This window comes from Haliotis rubra, unplaced genomic scaffold, assembly GCF_003918875.1.
Source record: "Haliotis rubra isolate DU_JTF1 unplaced genomic scaffold, ASM391887v1 Scf336, whole genome shotgun sequence".
Lineage (NCBI taxonomy): Eukaryota > Metazoa > Mollusca > Gastropoda > Lepetellida > Haliotidae > Haliotis > Haliotis rubra.
This window is the reverse complement of record NW_025767009.1, coordinates 432,067-446,138: the sequence shown is the minus strand read 5'-3', so window position 1 is coordinate 446,138 and position 14,072 is coordinate 432,067. Positions and strand designations below refer to the sequence as shown.

Here is a 14,072-nt window from a genome sequence, read left to right as displayed (position 1 = left end):
TCAACATTGCGCCCATGTTGGGAACCGAACCCGGTTCTTCGGCATGACGTACGAACGCTTTAACCACTAGGCTACCCGAGAGCACCTATTTATCGTGCTGTAATGTTAGGAAGTTCCTTGCAAGGTCTCGATGCTGTTCAACTGCTCAATTCTAAAGTGGACGCAACCAAAGCCACCAAAATCGACTTGCTGTCCCTGAGTGGAAGATGATATTCTATAGACTTGACTACTCTGAATAAACTAAATATATATATACATAGTGTGGGCCTGTGGTCTCCACAACAAGGAACTGAAAACACCTCCAACAACTCCCATCACTTAAGAGAACTAGCTTCATCGTCTAGTTACAAACGTCACATTTGGTCCCAGGAATATTGCTATACAACAGCTCCAAAAGAGTGAGTGAGTGAGTTTAGTTTTACGCCACTTTCAGCAATATTCCAGCAATATCATAGCGGGGGACACCAGAAAAGAGCTTCACACATTGTACCCATGTGGGGAATCGAACCCGGGTCTTCGGCATGACGAGCTGACGCTTTGACCACTAGGCTACCCCACCGCCCCCAGCTCCAGAAGAAGCCCTGACAATTCGTAATTTCAGGCCTAGAGCTGAGGCCATCTAGACATGCCCAATCATTCTAGACTTGAGTAGGACTGCTTTATATTTAGTCGCTGGCGTCTTGGTAGACTAATGCTTAGTATCTGATTATATATATTTTTGATAGTAACAAACAAGCCGATTTAAATTGAAAGGAGCCCCAGGGAGACCAGAGATTCAGAACCTGAGGAAATCTAGACTTGCTTTATTTAGGGCTTTAGCACTGCATAGAGAGCTTGGCAGTGGGGAAAATAATGTGGTTCAGGGACTGTGAGACAGACTAGCGTCTTGGAGGCAGACTGTTGTAAACAAAGCCATGGCAAATGCGTCCTTGGTGAAAAGCGATAACAGTAAAGGGAGAGTGAGTGAGGTTAGTTTTACGCCGCACTCAACAATATTACAGCAACATGGTGGCTGTCTGTAAATAATCGAGTCTGTACCAGACAATCCAGTGATCAACAACATGAGCATCGATCTGCGCAATTGGGATACGATGACATGTGTCAACCAAGTCAACCCGCCTGACCACCCGATCCCGTTAGTCGCCTCTTGCGACAAGCATGGGTTGCTGAAGATCAATTCTAACCCGGATCTTCACGGGTTAGTCAAGGGGAAACATTCACCTACAAGTAGTGATGTATATACAGAACGTACGATATACTCGCAGCCTGCTTGACAATACACACTATGTCGCACAGCAGTATATCACGCAAATATGACCAAATACCTCATTTCCCCATACAAGCGTATGCATAACGAGTTACAAAATATTTACCTACTGATCATAATGGTAGATGAATACGAATTGAATGCTTCTGAACATTTTTATCAATATATCTCTGCCTGTGGGATTCCTGACTAATTCCACAACAATCTACGCTTGTCGTAGACGGTGGTGAGGTGAGGTGAAATTGGGTTTAACGTCGTGCTTGAGAATATTTCGCTCATATGACGACGTGCATGCGTGTGTATGTGTATGTGCGGCTGCTTGTACTAGCCCAGACTTAAGCTGGTTTTATAGTGCTAGCCCACCGAGATACCATGCCGCAGTGAAGCATGAATACCCCACTCAGATACATTATAGTGACTCCGAGCCGACCAGTCCTTGTTGTGCCCATTAATGCCGAGCGCCAGGCAGGGACCAACAAGTACCATATTTTAACGTCTTTTGGTATGACGCGGTCGGGGATCGAACCCGCGACCTTCCTCTCTCCGGGCGGACGCTCTAACCTATACGAAGCGGTCGTAGACGATGGTGGTCAGAATACGTGACTTGACTGTATCTTTACCCAGCGACGTGGAACTTTACCCATAATATCAATCACTGGGTTGTCTGCTCCAGATTCGACAATGTACAGGTTAGCGTCATTAACTGAAGTGTTGTGAGGCTTTTAAGCAACAAACAAATAATCAATGATACAATTAACCCGAAGTCAACAAATTGCATCCCTCGGCTATGAGGCTAATGTTACTTACATGACCCTCGAAGTCACGCAGATCTGTAGTCCCTTCGGTCATCATCAAACGGCATATAATGACATGTTATGTCAAAGTAAGTGATATTTTGACAATATCTATTCCAGTACAACCGCGGCATATGAACCAACAATGATCACACGTCATGCAATTTTGTGCTGTAAAATCGTAATCGCAGGATTAGGACGTGAACGCTACCACCGCAAGTTTGTCTCCCTTTAAAGACGCCGCTGGTTAGACTGAAAGAAGCGGCTGTTAAATCATTCTGAGTAGACCCGTCTCTTTATCATCAAGTGCAAGCAAAATATGGACTACATAGTTCAAGGGTGTTTGTCCAAATAATAGTTTCTCTTGTCGAAATACAAATATAACCCTCAAAATAATTTGCTGGATTATTTCTTTAAAGATGGTTGGTAACTTGGTAGAGTAAAATATACGAAGAAAATATGAAAGACAATCGTTTATAATTTATATTGACAAGAGTTACCTCCCTTTAACCGTCAACGTCACTGATGTGAATTCACATTTTAAATGTTCATTTCAAATAAATTACATAAACTAGCAGCACCAAACTTTGGATTATCATTGGTTAAGATGTTATCATATCACTTTCAGTGGTAAAATTCTCTTTTTAAATACTTGGAGTTAAACACAAATTTACATTAAAGATGAAACAATTTCACTGACTTGATTCATTCTCTCTGTGTGTGTGTGTGTGTGTGTGTGTGTGTTTCAGGAAGATATTCTACGTGTTTATTCGGGATATGGTCAATAACTAACTTCAGCACTGCCGGACACAAACATTGGACGCAACAAGATAATGCACAATGCACTAAACAAGGGGGGATTGTTCTATGGATATAAAACTTCTGTAATACAATATATGATACATGTACGTTTCGGTATAGATGCTAACACCGTTATCAAGTAAGATGTTGTATATCCATAGACGTTTCCCCGTTGTTCATCACACCAACTTCTAAATGCCACTCAAAGAAGTTTAATGTTTAATGAAAATTCCATGTTAACATTCAGTATCACAGAGCTGAGTTTCATTAAGACAAGAAAATGAAATAGTAAAACGATTTATGACGAATTCACAGAGCATTCAGTACTGTTAATCAGATCTGGACCGGCGGCACAAAGCAATCTTAGTGCTGAGACTTGTGTAAGTATGCGTTATCTTATGGGACTTACTATGGCTTTAGTACAGAGATCGCTTTTGCGAGTCGGCCACGCGTTGTTACCGTACCCCTCGAAATAATTTATACCCTGAATAATGTCACTTTTGAAGTTATTTACTGCCACTGGGTTGTATAAATGATTGTAACTCTTTAGTTGGAGTCTTTAATCTGAGTAGGGAGGATTTGCGAATATTGTTTTATGCCGTTATAAGTGCATGCCGTATATAGCAGTATGTTGCCCCAGGCCACGCCGGCAAGGCAAACCGTCATTATCGTCTATTTTTCCTTTGCCCCAACCCCTGTGATGATTCCGAGGTACTTCAACCCAGTATCAGATGACGCAAGAGTCGAATAAGATGAGGATGGTTCAGGTCTCTGTTGATTGTTGATAGATCACTTGATTGTCTGGTTCAGACCGCCGCCATATATAGCTGGAATACTGCTGAGTGCGGCGTTAAACAACAACCATCCAACCATGAAAAGGCTGTATTGTTTTTGAAGATTTAGACATAATTACAGTCACTTCGTTCGAATATAATACATGGTTTAGATATTGAAAAACTCGAAATTTTAGCCTCCGAGGTGAAGAATATGTTGCCATTTCTTACGGGTATCAAGGTAGGGTAGGGTAGGGTAATAGAGGGTAGGGTATCCGGGTAGAAAATTTTGACCCCCTCCAGACCCTATAGCCGGGACATTTGACTGAGATTTGTTTTGATCACTGAACGTCGATGACAACATATTTATTAGATGATTGGCGTCCTACTGTCCATCCGTCATGTACAATGAAAAGTCACTCATTCATATTCCATGAATCCGCCTTTTTTCTCGAGACAATCTCGGATTCGTACACTCCAGTGTCAGCTCGTTCCATTCCATCCCGGGGCGATGGGGTAGCCTAGTGGTTAAAGCGTTGGCTCGTCACGCCGAAGACCCGGGTTCGAATCCCCACATGGGTATAATGTGTGAAGCCCATTTCTGGTGTTCCCTGTCGTGGTGTTGCTGGAATATTGCTAAAAGCTACGTAAAACCAAACTCAGTGAGTCATTCCACCCCATTCTTCCTGCAGTAGACTAATACCTTGTCTCTGAAATGAACGTATTTTACAGGAGAACAACTGTTAAAAATAATCAATAAATATAGGAGCGCAGAGACTTTCTTAATTTTCAGAATTCATTTCCTCAAACTGTGGAAATCTAGACATGCCATATAGTCTAGACTTTCATGGGCTTTCTTGGATATATTTTTTTCAGGGTCTGTATGACAGACTACTCCTGAAGGTCGGCATCAGGTTCGTTGAGAAGGTTCTGTGGTTGTTGATGGTGACGTATGCGCCGTCCAATGATACCCCTCACATGTTCGATTGGTGACAAGTCTGCACAGAGTGCTGGCCATAGTGAGGTTGTTATGTTCTACTGTTGGGGGTACAGTAATAATACCACCCCGTGTGCTCTCGCGTTGTCTTCCTGAAACACAACTCACGTCCATATCGACGGCCACATGGTACCAAGCGGGATCCAGGTTGCCGTCACGGTAGTACTGCCCAGTGTCATGTCCGTGAATAACATGTAAAGGTGTTCTGCCAGTCACGTTGATCCTACCCCACTCCATTACTGAGCCACCCCCAATATGATCGTTCTGTCAAACCTTAACGGCATGAAAATGCTCAAACACTGAAAATACTCCCAGTCGCGCCTGTTAAGGAACTCCAAAGTATGCATTGATTCATCCAAAAAATTAAGGCTTGCCCAAGGACGATTGGTCCAACGTTTAAATGAGTTTAAAACAGTATCAGAACAACCATCACTCGGGTTTGTATCACTGAAATGTACAGCAACACGAATTTATTCACGAGCACATCAAGGAAAAAAAGATGGATGCTCATGCTGTTGATCACTAGCTTGTCTGGTCTAGACTCGATTATCTACAGACCGCCGCCATATTGCTGAGTGTGGCGTTAAACAACAAGCTAACCAATCATATAAAAAACTCACACGAAATTATATTCATAACACGTTGTGAATGGAATAATCATTTTCTAAATCCATATACATGTCCAACATGTACACTTAATGTATCATGCTATAATATCGTCCCAAGATGGAATATCCCCGATTTCGGATCTTATAAATGTAACAATTAGAGAAATAAAACGACTAGCATTTTTCTTTGTGTGTGGTAACTGTCCCAAAAATATACAAAGTTGCAATGGATACGGAGCCCTAAACGAATGCAGCGAGAAAATATTTCTGATGGTAAATACTGTATAATGGCGGCGCCCTTGAGCGACATGGTTTGGTGAATGTTGACATTCGACTGCCACTGCGTATAGCAACATGACAGCAAGAATTCACCAATTTAGTGAGTGCATAGTTTCAGAAACATCAGCGCTATCCATATATAACATTAGGAACCAATTTTTCTTCATAAAATACACGAACTTTCGATAAACATTAATTTGCCCGCGCCCAGCTGACCCTTCCTTGACGCGAGTCAGGAACTCGGGACAGCATCAGTTTCAGATAGCCTAAGGGCTTAAAGGCATGAGACATATACTATTGAGGCAATGAACGGGCGTCATCCTCAAAAATGCAACAACTGAAAATGCAGTGTTTCATTTAAACAAGTTAATTCAGATGCGCTTAAGACTGAACTGTAACTTAAAGCCGAGAGCCGCGATGCGGTCCTATACCATTACCCTGCATCGGTCATGTCTTGACTGTATAGGACCGCATCGCGGCTCTCGGCTAAACTGTAACTGAGTGGACTGTATCCCACTTCTTTTAACTATGTTTGGAAAAACTCAAAAATACGTTGCGAATTTATACTCGCTTTTATGGAAAAACATAACCACAAAACTATTGACTGTTTGGTCCCACCCTGGCGGTCTGTGCAGTCTTACCACTGATTCTGTGTATGCTTGTTTCTTGTATAACACAATCAACAGCATCTTATATAACAGGGTGACAGTTCCAATCAAGAAAATTGACTGGTCTTGGGCTGCAGTCTGATTTTGGCTTGGGTTCATTTTTGTATACAGAAACGTTCCTAGGCTACATATCTCTACTACTAATGCCAACAACAACCCCTTCAGCAAAAATAAATGGTTGCCCTTATCAATGAATTCCAAAACATCAAACAATCACTGCTCAAGTTTGCCTATGTCTCAGTGGGATATTCCTCTTCCTGGCATCTTTGCGGGCTTGCACTAGAAAACCGGCATTAGTCTCAACAGTGCCATCACACACATGCACACCAAAAAAACACGCATGAACACTTTGAATATTCAACATGACATGAGACCCAACTTTCACCTCACTTCTTACCAAGACTAAAATAGCCATTATTCTGAATGTCAACACATTTGTCCATTTATCTAAATCACATCCAAATGATATGTTTGTTTTAGTATTTACTGTTAGCACTTGCTATAGTGGTGTTCTAATATTCGAAAATCGATCGAAAGAAGGATTAAAAATAATTGTAGATTGTAAAAAACATATTTTCGATTAAAGGGAAATTTGTTGTTTTAGTATAGCACACTTGAATTAAGTAAACTAACCTTTAAGTTTGACGAGCATAAAGCTATGTACATTGTAAAGTTTTAACCACTTGTATTGTTTAATTACAATTTTAGTGTCTTTCTTGCATGCATTTCATTGCATGACAGTATTATTTATACAAAAAACATTAATTAGAAAAAACTGGGTAAACTGGGTGAATTCATTAAAAATGTATATATTTCGATTATAATCGATAATTGTTCATCACAAGTCCTCTGATAATCCAACACTAGCACTTACTGTGAACAAGTTTAAGTAATGACTGCAGCAATCGAACTTGAATGCAGTTGACCTGCTGTAGTACTGTTCACAGATTTGTATGGAGCCCATTGCAATTTCATCTTCACATTCTTTCCTTAGCCCTTGGGCATTTAGTAGCTGTTAGTGAATGACACTTATTGGTCAACACATAAACCTATAAACAGCAATCATAGTTAAACAATTGAATTGTCATATTTTGGCAGTGATCATTTTATTTTATTACACAGGTACAGGTGTCATAATTCACCCTCAGTTTGGTTCCTGGTCTGTGATCCCCCAATGGGGATTCCTGGTCCCCAGTAAGAGCTGTCAAAGACGAGATGGTCAATGTTGTTAATTTGTTGATTATATTTCATTATAACCCAACGGCTTGGAATGTTCCTTGTGCTACTCAAAGATGTTTAACTGCCCAAGATCATTCACTCACTCACTCACTCATGACTCACTTCTCTATGTCCATTTTCACAGTAAATGTGAATGAACCTTTGTTCCTTTGGGGTTGGGGATTAGCCTAGTGGTTAAAGTGACCTGGCTAAAATATTGCTTAAGGCTATGTAAAATCATACTCCCCCATACCCTTACTTATTATTCAAAAATGAGATGTGTAATACATCCAGTGACTTGTCACATAGTCAGTGATTTTACCACCGCAAATACAAAATCCAAGACAAAGAAATTTCCTTTTTGATGTTTACTAAGACTAATATCTTCTGAAAGTAATGTCAGTGTTGTAAACTCTAAACTGGCTCTTCCTGTATTATTCCTGTGAGACCCGCTCTCGCCGAAGACCCGGGTTCGATTCCCCACATGGGTACAATGTGTGAAGCTCTTTTCTGGTGTCCCCCGCCATGATATTGCAGGTATATTGCTAAAAGCGGCCTAAACCCATACTCACTCACTCACTCAATGTAAGCGTAACTCTGTGAATCTGTTGTGATGGATGTTGTGAACTTTAGTGTATGTATTTCAGGAAATGCAGCGTACAAGTATGTGTTCTCCAAGGAGGTCCATCAGCTGCTGCCGGCTCACTACAAGCGGAGGTGTGTGGAGTTTATGGAGGGCGAGCCTACAGCTGTACACTGGCAGCCAGAAGAAGGGCCATTCAGGCAGAACCCCAACTCAGGGAAACGGTAAAACCAGCGATACATAGTCAGTCATACAGACACTGAAACAAATATACCCAATGTAGCCGATTCTAGATTTCCACTGTTTCAGGCAGAAATTAATAAAGTCTCTGGGCTCCTCTTTATTGTATTTTATTAACATAATTTCAAAACATTTTTGAAAATATGTTCTTTTCAGAGACTAGACGTTAGTCTAGAAGCTACAATGTTCACTGAAAAGTCAGTCTGTATATGGTAACTTCACAAGAGAAGAATGGCCAGACGGGGCTCTATATCACATCTCTCAGAAATGTTTAGCTAAAGTGCGAATTAAAGTTCAAGATATTTGACACCTCACTAACTTGCTGGCATATTTTGGGGAGAATTACGGTTGTAAGGTAGCCTAGTAGTTAAAGCATTCGCTCATCATGCTGAAGACCCGGGTTCAATTCCCCACATGGGTACAATGTGTGAAGCTCTTTTCTGGTGTCCCCTGCCGTGATATTGCTGGAATATTGATAAAAGTGACATAAAACTAGAGTTACTCACACAATCACTTTTGAGAGTTTGTGTAACAGATCTGCTACATCGTAGTCCTTGCGACATAAACCTAAAGTTGTTGATCTCATATTGTCTCTGGAATAAAATCTGTAGTTACCTTCCAGTAATTTATCTAGATCTGTTCAAGGCTGATATTCAGTTCAAAGTCTGCGACAAACGTCAGTAAAATTTCCCAAACTGAATTTAAAATTTCCCATTCCATATTAGCGTAAGCATAAGGTATGACTTTGTGGAGTGACTTGTAAATCAGTGACAACATGGCCAAGAAGTGGGAGAGACATTAATGGAAAGGTTTATATTCTAACGCTGTAAGCAGTAATAAAATACCTCTGAGTGTTTGTATTAGTGAGTGAGTGAGTTTAGTTTTAGGCCGCACTCAGCAATATTCCAGCTTTATGGCGGCGGCGGTCTGTAAATAATCAAGTCTGGACCAGACAAGCCAGTGATCAACAGCATGAGCATCAATCTGTGCAATTGGGAACCGATGACATATGTCAACCAAGTCAGCGAGCCTGACCACCCGATCCCGTTAGTCGCCTGTTACGACAAGCATGGGTTACTGAAGGTTCATTCTAACCCGGACCTTCACGGGTGAGTGTATGTATGCATCGCCATGTATGGTTGTATTTGCTGCGTCTTGTTTGTCTCTGACATGTATTGATATATGGAAAGTCAGTAGATATATGTGGTGTTGTTTGTTTCAGTGAGCGTGTGCAGAATGTCCCTGTGAAGGTTGTGTACCCCGCCGAGTGCAACAAGGGCTTGTGGGGGAGGCGAGGGCCTGGTTGTCGGCTATCGGAAGAGTGATCGGCGCTTTGCTTCTAGGTTTGTACACCTCTACCTGGGTTTATGCTTAAAGAGGCACAACAAAAAAGGATTCTACAAACAGGGATGGGCCCAGTCCTCCAAAAAGCTACAATTTGCTCTGCAGAGTTGTGCCCCTTGGAAGTCCCTGCGAGATTGATTTATTATAGACCATTAAAAGTTTAATAGGAGGTCGGACAACTAAGCCCATTTACACCTTGCCCATCATAAAAGTTTGGCTTAGTATCCAGTCCATTCCTTTAAGATGGAGATTTTAAGTTGTCCACCGCTCCTGTTTTCTGGCATTTGTCTTGTAGGCCATCACATGTGTTAGGCACTGACAGTAGTAGCAGTGTGCCAGAATTAGGTACTAAAAGGTTGCTGTACGAAAGATTTTAACGAAAATTTAACCCCGACACAGGGTTAGCATGTTATGCCATATATTTCTCTTTGCAAAATTTGAGGGGCACAAAATTATTTTAATATATTCCAACGTACTAGTATGAAAGTACCTCCTTAAACTGGCCCAGTGATATCATCTGTTGTATCTCAGTGCTCGTTAGTGCAATCTTCATCACTGTACGACACAGCTTACAGCGATGCCCAGCTGCTCCCCAGCGGGAATCCTGACACAGCATCAACCCCCAGGAACCAGCGTTCTATGGGGAAGAGGGTTCCTATGTGTGACATGCATGACTCATATTTCACTCACTCACTCACTCACTCTCACTCACTCACTCACTCACTCACTCACTCACTCACTCACTCACTCACTCACTGCTACAGTTCTGTAAATATCATGCCATGTTACAGTCTCCATCCATCCATCTCATTTCAACTGGGAACAGTTTTTTTTAGATGCCGTTATAATACAAAGATCAAATATGGCAGACATCATAGCGTGTTAAAACAAACTAAACGAATATATTCCATATGAAACAGAAAAACAGCATGGTCTGTAATTTAGAGTTGTCTTTTAAGCTTGCATACATGTATATTTTTCCATATCTTTTTCTTACTGTCTGAATGCAAAAGTTGCCTACATATACATGAACTCATTCGCAGTAAACAATGTACAGCTGTACAATATCTTGCTGACTGTATCACGATTATGTGGTTGACTTGGAGCAGTACACAATCATATGTTAATTAGAAATTATCAGAAACAGCAAACAGGCAGATTAGTCATTTAAAAAAAGTCTACTTATCAATGTCCATGACCCAAATAATCAGACACAAGATATGATATATTTTGCATAAAATATATTAAATACCAAAGTAAACTATCAATTCCTTATGTAGAGGATAACATTTTAGTAAATACTGCAAAACAATATTGGAGCCCCAATGCATAATTTAGGGATAAATATGTCTGTTGGTCAATTTTGAGAATGAGCTTAAAAAGGTTATTGCCAGAGTTATAGCCCTTGATTTGTCTTTCTGATATAGTTCACAAGATGTATCAGAAACCAGTGATAATACAAGAATGACATTTTCATTTCATCATAAGGAGACACATTTGTAGATAAAGACCGCCTCCGTGGTGTAGTGGTTAGAGCGTCCGCCCGGAGAACGGAAGGTCGCGGGTTCGAGCCCCGATTGCGTCATACCAAAAGACGTTAAGATATGGTTCTTGTTGGTCCCTGCCTGGCGCTCGGCATTAAGGGGTACAACAAGGACTGGTCGGCTCAGAGTCAGTATAATGTGTCTGAGTGGGGTATTCATGCTTCACTGAGGCATGGTATCTCAGTGGGCTAGCACTATAAAACCAGCGTTAAACCCAATTTCACCTTACCTCACCTCACATTTGTAGATAAAGTTTCAAACCCAGCAACGCAAATTAATAACTTACAAAGACCATGTTTGATTTCCAATGATGTAGGGTTTCATCTCAAGAGGTCAAGAGCATAACTGTTATACCATTAAATGTATGTTCATGAAACTTTGCAATAGCTTTTCCATGGCAACAAGTGAATTGGGATTGTATTAGGTTCCAAATCTTTCCCAAAAAAATCCATTAAAATTTACCAAATTGATCTTGTGTTCTGACGTTGTGTCATAGTTGATAGTGTGTTCATGATATCAATCACTGGCTTATCTGGTCCAGCCTTTAATAATTACTGGCTGCTGTCACAGAGTTGGAATATTGCTGATATCAATTCTAAACAATCAAAAGGAAATGAATTATGCTAGTAAGGATTGGTGTCTATCATCGCAGAAATCTCAAATCTTTTGCAAGAATGAATGACAGGGATATTGATGACTCTGTCTTCTTGTTTTTCAAACATTCTTTGAAATGACTATAGTCCTACATTATGATCCTTACTATAGGAATTTTGTGAAAAGATTTAAAATGAAAATATTTAAGTTAGGAATGTTAAACAGTTAAGAAAACATTTGTCGTCTCAGAATCCCCAAAATCTGGCGGCCATACCTGACGAAACGGGTGCTGTACAGCGAGGTCCTTGACAAGTATTTTGAGATCCAGGTGACCCTGCGGACCCTTGACCTTATTGATGAGGCGTATGGGTTGGACCACTACATACTGAAGGTAACACTGAACTGTTGTAGGGCTGCCATTTCTTTCATCATCACGATAGGACGGATATAATGCCAATGTGACTTTAACTTTTAACTCGCTGTACTCTGATCTTCAATACATAGTCCTACATCAAAGATATGTTGTCATATGACTGAAATATTGTTTAAAACAGCATTGAACCAAAGGCTTGTTCTCTACATCATTCGGAATGTTGTCCCCACAAAACCTGGGGTATAGAGTTAGCCATGTGGGTGAGCTGTCAACTCGTCTTACCAAAGACTTGAGTTTAATTTCCATATGAGGGCAATGGTATGTGTTTTAAATGCTTAAACTTTTGCAAAATTAGAATTGTCACAGCCTTAAAACGAAATTAATAAATTAGGCATGCTTATTGTCAGGTTTCAAATATAGTTTGAAGGTATCAAATCTATGACACCCCTCCAATGTATAGCATGTTTCTGTAAGTATATATTGCTGCCGCCAGACATCTGAGGTGGATCTCAACTCCCAGCTGGCCATGCAGCTGAAGCGAGAGATGCTACTGGCGCTAGTGCAGAAGACTCTGTACCCTGAAGACCCCGTCACCAGGGAGAAGGTCCTCAAAAAATACAAGCAGTACCTCATTCCGGTAAGTGCTGTCATGGAAACAAGGGAGATAACTCGCAAGGTGCCCTCACCAATCACTTGTCAGATTGTACTGTTTTCGACATAATACCCCAGGCAGCAATAGAGTGATGGTATTGTAGTAGTTCAATGTAAATATCAGATCCTTCTGAATTTAGTTTGTGTAACAACAAAACAAGTTCCTGTGTGGCTCCGCTACATAAGTCCCAAAACATTCCCATTAAATTAAAATCCACTTTTTTAATCGTAGAATATGTGTAATTTTAATATATGGCTAGATTTGGCTCAATTGCTAACAGCTGAAGGGATGATGTAAATCCAGCTAGGGCCCATGCAGGAAGCAAATGTACTGTAAGTCCCCATGGTCCCTAGTATGGTGATCTAACTTCAGTTGTAGGCAAAATATAGCCTGTTTTTATATTATATTGTCATCTATAGTTAAACTGTTTTAGATATAATTACTAGTTTTAATTTGAATCTTTGATAATCTAGTTATTTTACTGTCCTTCGGTGACAGGTTTTTACAATTTACCATTAATTACTATGTATAAACTTAAATGTTCTCGTCACGATATGGCTGAAATATTGCCGATGTGACAATAAATTTTAACTCACTCACTCACTCACTCCAAGGCTCCTCTGGTCTGAGAGGAGCTGGGTTGCTGATATGGAGGGTCGAGAATTTTCGGCAAAATTCCATTGCATCAAGAGTCACTTTTGTGATGCAAGCTCTTACAATATGAGCATTAAAAAATATCATTCCCAACCCACAAGCTAACTTTTGAGGAATGGTCAGAGCAGTCCGCAGGCTCAATGGTGTAACATGGGAGGAGCTAGAAAGTAGACTGTGGCCAGTTTCAGAATCCACTTGTCACTGTTTGACACAGATATGATATCTGCACCTAGCGAGTTTCATTTTATTTACCAATCCATGTGTCCTCCGGTTTTTAACTTGACAGTTGTAATCACACCTGTAGTGAAATATCCTGGGACCTTCAGGGCATGTCACAATATTTTGAACAATACTGACTTGGGACAATGGTTATAACAAGGTATTTGAAGCCAGTTGTTAATGAACGACCCGTGAAGATCAAGGTTAGAATTGATCTTCAGTTACCCATGCTAACTAACGGGATCTGGTGGTCAGGCTTACTGACTTGGTTGACACATGTCATCGTATCCCAGTTTGGTAGATTGATGCTCATGCTGTTGATCACTGGATTGTCTGGTCCAGACTCAATTATTATAGCCATATAGCTGGAATATTGCTGAGTGCAGAGTTAAACAACAACAAACGTAAATGAACAAATAATCAGGAGAAACACATGGAATAAGAAGAACCGGATGAAAAGAAAC

General features: G+C 40.6%; 2 protein-coding genes across 2 annotated transcripts; both read left to right on the top strand.

The window, feature by feature from the left end:
• Positions 1-5,515: 5,515 nt before the first annotated feature.
• On the top strand, positions 5,516-12,082 carry LOC124284398 (39S ribosomal protein L28, mitochondrial-like). The gene is made up of 4 exons (XM_046720487.1): positions 5,516-5,619; positions 8,053-8,212; positions 9,451-9,571; positions 11,960-12,082. The coding sequence occupies exons 1-3, from the start codon at positions 5,595-5,597 to the stop codon at positions 9,551-9,553; spliced, it is 288 nt and encodes a 95-aa protein (XP_046576443.1). The 5' UTR covers positions 5,516-5,594; the 3' UTR covers positions 9,554-9,571; positions 11,960-12,082.
• Positions 10,150-12,804, top strand: LOC124284382 (39S ribosomal protein L28, mitochondrial-like). Its single transcript, XM_046720470.1, has 3 exons — positions 10,150-10,223; positions 11,960-12,101; positions 12,577-12,804. The coding sequence occupies exons 1-3, from the start codon at positions 10,150-10,152 to the stop codon at positions 12,802-12,804; spliced, it is 444 nt and encodes a 147-aa protein (XP_046576426.1).
• Positions 12,805-14,072: the final 1,268 nt, after the last annotated feature.

Bases quoted from the DNA above. Each gene is read 5' to 3' on its own strand.
- LOC124284398 (XM_046720487.1), top strand. From the start codon at position 5,595: ATGACAGCAAGAATTCACCAATTTA. The intron at 5,620-8,052 runs GTGAGTGCATAG...TATGTATTTCAG, and splicing joins AGCAAGAATTCACCAATTTA to GAAATGCAGCGTACAAGTAT. The intron at 8,213-9,450 runs GTAAAACCAGCG...TGTTTGTTTCAG, and splicing joins AACCCCAACTCAGGGAAACG to TGAGCGTGTGCAGAATGTCC.
- LOC124284382 (XM_046720470.1), top strand. From the start codon at position 10,150: ATGCCCAGCTGCTCCCCAGCGGGAATCCTGACACAGCATCAACCCCCA. The intron at 10,224-11,959 runs GTTCCTATGTGT...TTGTCGTCTCAG, and splicing joins AGCGTTCTATGGGGAAGAGG to AATCCCCAAAATCTGGCGGC. The intron at 12,102-12,576 runs GTAACACTGAAC...TGCTGCCGCCAG, and splicing joins TGGACCACTACATACTGAAG to ACATCTGAGGTGGATCTCAA.